The sequence below is a fragment of the Haliotis rufescens genome, unplaced genomic scaffold (genome assembly GCF_023055435.1).
Source record: "Haliotis rufescens isolate VD_foot unplaced genomic scaffold, xgHalRufe1.0.p SCAF_13, whole genome shotgun sequence".
In the NCBI taxonomy this organism is placed as follows: domain Eukaryota; kingdom Metazoa; phylum Mollusca; class Gastropoda; order Lepetellida; family Haliotidae; genus Haliotis; species Haliotis rufescens.
Window position 1 is genome coordinate 3220830 of NW_025963813.1, and position 6925 is coordinate 3227754.

At 41.1% G+C, this 6925-nt stretch overlaps 1 protein-coding gene across 1 annotated transcript; it reads right to left on the minus strand.

The window, feature by feature from the left end:
• Positions 1-238: 238 nt before the first annotated feature.
• On the minus strand, positions 239-5613 carry LOC124116903. The gene is made up of 4 exons (XM_046478509.1): positions 5504-5613; positions 3086-3308; positions 2228-2470; positions 239-515 (listed from the first exon to the last, which is right to left on the minus strand). The coding sequence occupies exons 2-4, from the start codon at positions 3300-3302 to the stop codon at positions 265-267; spliced, it is 711 nt and encodes a 236-aa protein (XP_046334465.1). The 5' UTR covers positions 3303-3308; positions 5504-5613; the 3' UTR covers positions 239-264.
• Positions 5614-6925: the final 1312 nt, after the last annotated feature.

Consider the following 6925-nt stretch of genomic DNA (forward strand, 5'->3'; position numbering starts at 1 on the left):
CATTTTACCTAATCTTATGTCAAACCAACTTATCCCCTTTCTTCCTAATCCCCACCTATGTAATCCTTATCCCCATCCACATAATCCTTATCCCCACCCACATAATCCTTTTCTCCACCCAGTTTATCCTAATCGGATTAACCCTAATAAAAACATGTAACCCTAATCCCAGCCAAATAACTATAGACCAACATATACCTAAGCCCCGCCCACATAACCTAAGCCCCTCCCCCTCCAGTGCTGCAAATTTAGTTGTAGAAGTTATTACGAGAGATGCCTCTTCTTCAGCAGCAGGTCCAGATGAGGCAAGTTTGTAGTTCCCGATCGTGTGGCCTTCGATTGGTTGCCACTGTGGATATTCTGGGAGTCCACATCGGTATGGTACGAGTTTGCTCGGCTGAGCTGTGTGCGGATCCTTGGGGACTTGATTCGCAGTCTTCGTCCATTGATTGCGGAAAACTCTGGTGAGATCTTGCGTGGGACAACAGCAGGCTCATAGTTGTACTCGATCTCATCTAGGTTATAGGACAAAGGTACACCACATGAACTCAACCAAACTAAAACTGTCAACTTTTATCTACTCAACTTTTGATAGGGATAATCTGATAGTCAATGCTTAATTTGTCATCTGCTTCATATTATCGTGTCACAACCTCAGTCTTCTACCTGTATAAGTTATGTGTACATAGGCAGTTTCAGTCCACTAGTCCTTACAATGATAACATAAAGCAAAACTCCTAAAAATGGCAAATTTCTACTAGTCCTTATGATACCTTTACTATTGGACAGTTTGTCAAGGACTACAGGACTAGTGCCAATTTCTTAAGCTTCATATGTATTTAATATATTATCTATATCATATTTATATGTATATATCTGATTGTCTCTCTTAACTCCTGCAGGAGTGGCTTGAGAATGTTGTATTTTTGTCTGTATATTTTCATACAGAGGGTGAGAATTTCTGGATATCAACTTCTTTATTATGAGGAACACAACGTTTCAGAGTATATATGCTTACTCCTTCATCAGGTGAATGAATGCCATGTGGCAGAGAGCATATATATGTACATGTAAGAACAACAAAAGTAATAAGATAACAAAAGGTGGAACCTTAACAAAGGAAGCCAGCAGATAATTGGCGCTGACAGGTGATTAGAAATAGACAATGGAGTGAGTGAGTGAGTGAGTGAGTGAGTGAGTGACTGTTAGCAATATTCCATCTGGGGACACCAGAAATGGGCTTCACAGATTGTAGCCATGTGGGGAATCGAAACAGGGTCTTAGGTATGACAAGCAAACGCTTGAACCGTGAGGGCTACACCACCGCTCCTGTTGTGATTGTAACCTCATGAGTGACTATTCCTGTGGTCACTGTGAAGAATTAATTCTGCAAGTTCACTGCATTCAGACCTGTGTATTTCACTATTTTCATGAACTTTTATTTCTTGGACAGGGGTTGAAATTTTTTTGAAAAATGTTACTAGACCAAGGGCAAGTATGAACAACATTTTTACTTGTCCTATTTTAAAATGTACTTGCCCAAAATCAAGCTTATTAATTCAGTAAAATGTCACAACTACAGAACTGAGAATCAGAGAATCAGAGCTTATAGCGTGTGATAACGCATGGCTCCCAAAATTTACTTACATATTTAATAAACTGAAGTTTTACACTGACACAATGTTTTTCCCCTCACCTCAAAAAACATTATCCGCTGATCATCGCGAGCACCTAACAGCAGAAATACCAGTAAACCAATCCGAACTGAAGTACCCAATCTGATCCCATTATTATACTATCTGGTTAATAAAATTGTATATTGGACTTATGTTTGTGACATATTTTATTTATTTTATTCAAAAATAAAATACCTAATGCAAATCTTCCATTATACAAATCATGTGTATGACTGTGTGTGTGTGTGTGTGTGTGACTGTGTGTGTGTGTGTCTCTGTGTGAAAGTATCCTGCAAAACTCTGGACCAGACAATCCAGTGATTGATATGAGCAACAATCCATCAGGGTATATTGACACGCCATCAACCAAGTCACCAAACCTGACCAGCAGATCGATTTAGTCGCCACTTACAACCAGCACAGGCTGCTTGGGATTCCAACCAATTATGACTGAAGACAGAGTAGTGAGAACCCATCCCGCCCCAGTTCACCACAGGGGCAATACGTATCCATCCCCTATCCACCATGTCATATTACACATCCATACTTACTGAGGATCAGCAGATCCGTATTGGCTGGCCGGATGCGTAGGTGGCCGCCGGTCATCTGGCACCTGGTGTCCAGAATGTCCGGCAGTTGGATTTTTGCTCGGACATTTGTAGATGATTTCTGTTCCAGGAAATCCTTGCAGCAGCGGAATGGCTCGTCAGTTCCCCAGGGGGTGGGAGTCTGTGATGTGAGGCTGGGTGCAGCTGATGCCATGGCTTGGCTCTGATACTTGCTGGGATGAAGGCCTGTTATAAAAACAAACAACAACATATTTGCATCACCATGATGTCAAGAAACAATCTTGAGTAAACGTACAGTCTGTGCCACATGAATTGTATCTACTTGCCAAAACTTGTCAACTGACATCATTACCAGTAGATTTTAGTGCAAATATATGGACGTTATGAGACATGCTTTCTTGACCGAAAGAGATTTGACTAGAAATGACCTTTGGACAGTGGCTGAAGTCATTGACTGTAAGAAATATTGCTTTTTATGAAACAAATGACCAGGATAGATATAAAATAAATTTTGAAAAAAAGAAAAGAAATTGTCTCCCGAAATGCAGCAAACAAAAACAAAATTATGCTTCAGACTGTCGAAAAATAATAAAATTGTCAGCCACAACAATACATTGCAGATTGTTTTTAAAAAATATTTATTTAGGCACATTGTTTTAATTACAAGAATAGCTGAAGCTGAAAAAAAGAAGGTTGGTCCTGTCATTTGGTGGAAGAGAAAAGCTGAAGATAAATATCATTGACGCTTGTACTTTGTGAACTTTGAAATTTAAATTACATTATTTGGGTTGTAAAGAATGATGAAAACTTAAATCTAATATTAATAACTCGAGAGATCACCTAGAGGATCAGTTCTCCCATTTGCAAGCCTGTGTGCTCGGCGTCCATATTGAGGACACTCTGGTCTGCCAAGAGGTGGAGCAAACAGAAAAGAATTGTCTTTGATTGGTGGAAGCTGTGATTGATGAAATTTGTCATCTCTCTTCTCAGTGTCCAGAGATGGACTTGTGCTCTTCAAAGGATATAAACTTCGCGGCGGTAGTTTTGAGCGACGCATTGTGATCTGTAATGAAAATTCCCATGATTTATAACATCAAAAGAAAGAAGGAGCTTGGGTAAAATGGTTAACAATGGTTGAAGGAGGTGTTCATTCTGTACAAATTATTAAATGGTACAACTGGCAAAAGGGCCTTACTCACATCACAACAAGGTTTATAATATTATTTGGCAAATCCTGGGTATCTGACCCAATTTCCAAGCCAAATTTGGGCTAGGCTACTTCTACTAAGTCATATTTTAGGCAGCATATTTTATCAGTCAGTAGGCCTACAGTTTCCTTCAAGGAACTATCAAAGATGAACTGTCTCTACATTATCACTTGTTTTTAATCAACAAGCTGCTCAGTAGCTCTTTTATTTATGTTATCAATATCTTGCAGACAAAAGTTTGAAATGCAGTGGAAAACTGGCTCTAAAAAGAATATGTCTTCCCGTGAGTCATATGATGACTCCCAGTTTTCATGTTTGGTGAAACCCTGTATCACGATGACAATACGTATTTACTAGGCCTGGCTGTTAGTGAAACCCTGTATCACGATGACAATACGTATTTACTAGGCCTGGCTGTTGGTGAAACCCTGTATCACGATGACAATACGTATTTACTAGTCCTGGCTGTTGGTTAAAACCTGTATCACGATGACAATACGTATTTACTAGGCCTGGCTGTTGGTGAAACCCTGTATCACGATGACAATACGTATTTACTAGTCCTGGCTGTTGGTTAAAACCTGTATCACGATGACAATACGTATTTACTAGGCCTGGCTGTTGGTGAAACCCTGTATCACGATGACAATACGTATTTACTAGGCCTGGCTGTTGGTGAAACCCTGTATCACGATGACAATACGTATTTACTAGGCCTGGCTGTTGGTGAAACCCTGTATCACGATGACAATACGTATTTACTAGTCCTGGCTGTTGGTTAAAACCTGTATCACGATGACAATACGTATTTACTAGGCCTGGCTGTTGGTGAAACCCTGTATCACGATGACAATACGTATTTACTAGGCCTGGCTGTTGGTGAAACCCTGTATCACGATGACAATACGTATTTACTAGTCCTGGCTGTTGGTTAAAACCTGTATCACGATGACAATACGTATTTACTAGGCCTGGCTGTTGGTGAAACCCTGTATCACGATGACAATACGTATTTACTAGTCCTGGCTGTTGGTGAAACCCTGTATCACGATGACAATACATATTTACTAGTCCTGGCTGTTGGTTAAAACCTGTATCACGATGACAATACGTATTTACTAGGCCTGGCTGTTGGTGAAACCCTGTATCACGATGACAATACGTATTTACTAGTCCTGGCTGTTGGTGAAACCCTGTATCACGATGACAATACGTATTTACTAGTCCTGGCTGTTGGTTAAAACCTGTATCACGATGACAATACGTATTTACTAGGCCTGGCTGTTGGTGAAACCCTGTATCACGATGACAATACGTATTTACTAGTCCTGGCTGTTGGTGAAACCCTGTATCACGATGACAATACGTATTTACTAGGCCTGGCTGTTGGTGAAACCCTGTATCACGATGACAATAAGTATTTACTAGGACTGGCTGTTGGTGAAACCCTGTATCACGATGACAATACGTATTTACTAGTCCTGGCTGTTGGTTAAAACCTGTATCACGATGACAATACGTATTTACTAGGCCTGGCTGTTGGTGAAACCCTGTATCACGATGACAATACGTATTTACTAGGCCTGGCTGTTGGTTAAAACCTGTATCACGATGACAATACGTATTTACTAGGCCTGGCTGTTGGTGAAACCCTGTATCACGATGACAATACGTATTTACTAGTCCTGGCTGTTGGTGAAACCCTGTATCACGATGACAATACGTATTTACTAGGCCTGGCTGTTGGTGAAACCCTGTATCACGATGACAATACGTATTTACTAGGCCTGGCTGTTGGTTAAAACCTGGTATTGGATCCAGTACTTTAACTAAGAGTATGCCATCACCATGCTTAGGTGATTATCGGATTCTCGACCACATCTTTCAACGATGATTGAACAACCCAATGGTAAACAATGGCTCTACTTGGCCCAGTTGGCACTGTCACCAGCTGACCACGAGACACAGACAAAATGGTTTTAAACTACACAAGGCGCTGTCAACATAATACTTTCGGCCCATACTTTCACATGGGGAAGGGTTAACTTACTTTTCACAACTATCAGGTTCTTGTAACTGAAGTTTACATAAGAAATCCCCGAAATCCCATGCGAGTGTCTTGACAGACGTGTTTCCAAATAGCGCGCGCCCTTGGTTGTCAAGGACATCACTTCCGGTGGATATACTTCCTAGTTCAAGGGTCACAGAAAACCACGCCCACTTCAGTCGCTGAAGCTCAATGGGAAAGGACTGAGGCCACTTTTTGACTACTGGAATTGTCAAATTTTAAAGTAACGGACCGTTCTGAAATATGAGTATGAAAATAATATGTTGAATGGCTGACAACTAGCTGAATTTCTTCCTCACACTTACAAGTTTTGAACATCTGAGGTGAGGTGAAATAGGGTTTGACGTCGCCTCACAAGTAACTGCACTGCACGTACACACGAGTGTTTGTTTGTGTGGCTGCTTGTACTAGTCCGGACTGATGCCGTGTTTATATTGCTAACCCACTGAGATAGAATGCGGCAGTTTAACATGAATACCCTTCTCAGACAAAGTATACTCCGAGCGACCAGACCTTGTTTTAGCCCCTCAATGCCGAAGCCCAGGCAGGGTAACAACATGTACCTACGTTTAACGTCTTTTGGTATGGCGAGGCCGGGTATCGAAACCCACGTCCTTCCGCTCACCGGGTGGACGCTCTGCCACTGGACCACGGAGGCGGTCTTGTACAAATAAAATGAGTAAAACAATTATATAAGTACATACATGTAATAAATACGTGTGTGCCTTGAGCTACACCTTAACCCCAAATGAAGTTTTACCATACATGTGGACTGTGCTTATCTGAATCACCTAAGAAAGCTAGATACGTGCTCATGTTCAAGTATAATAAATCAACGCTTCCCGAAAAGCTAGAAAGTCAGCCTTTTGGACAATAAACCTGTACATTGAGTGAAGTTAAACATCCAAAACCTGCACATATTGACGTAAACAATGTATAATTCTTATTCATATAAACATATGGGACCTTCCATGACGGTATTCAAAAGTTTCGCCCATTCCTTAAATATAAAACCCTTTGGGCCAAAAATGAGTCTTTTGACCTTAACTTGTCCTTATACTTTACAACACGAATAAACGTGTTATTGTAGCAATGTACATCACTGTTGTGTGTTTGTTTGTTGTTTAACGCCGCTCCCAGCAATATTCCAGCTATATGACGGCGGTCTGTAAATAATCGAGTCTGGGCCAGACAATCCAGTGATTGACATCATGAGCATCTATCATGCAATTTGGATACGATGACATGCATCAATCAAGAGTCAGCGAGCCTGATCACCCGATCCCGGGTGGGATCTTCCTTTGACGGCAAGCATGGGTTGCTGAAGACCTGTTCCAGCCCGGATCTTCACGGGTCACATAACTGTCGAGAGGACCATCAAGGACTTCAGGAGGCTAGTTTAAG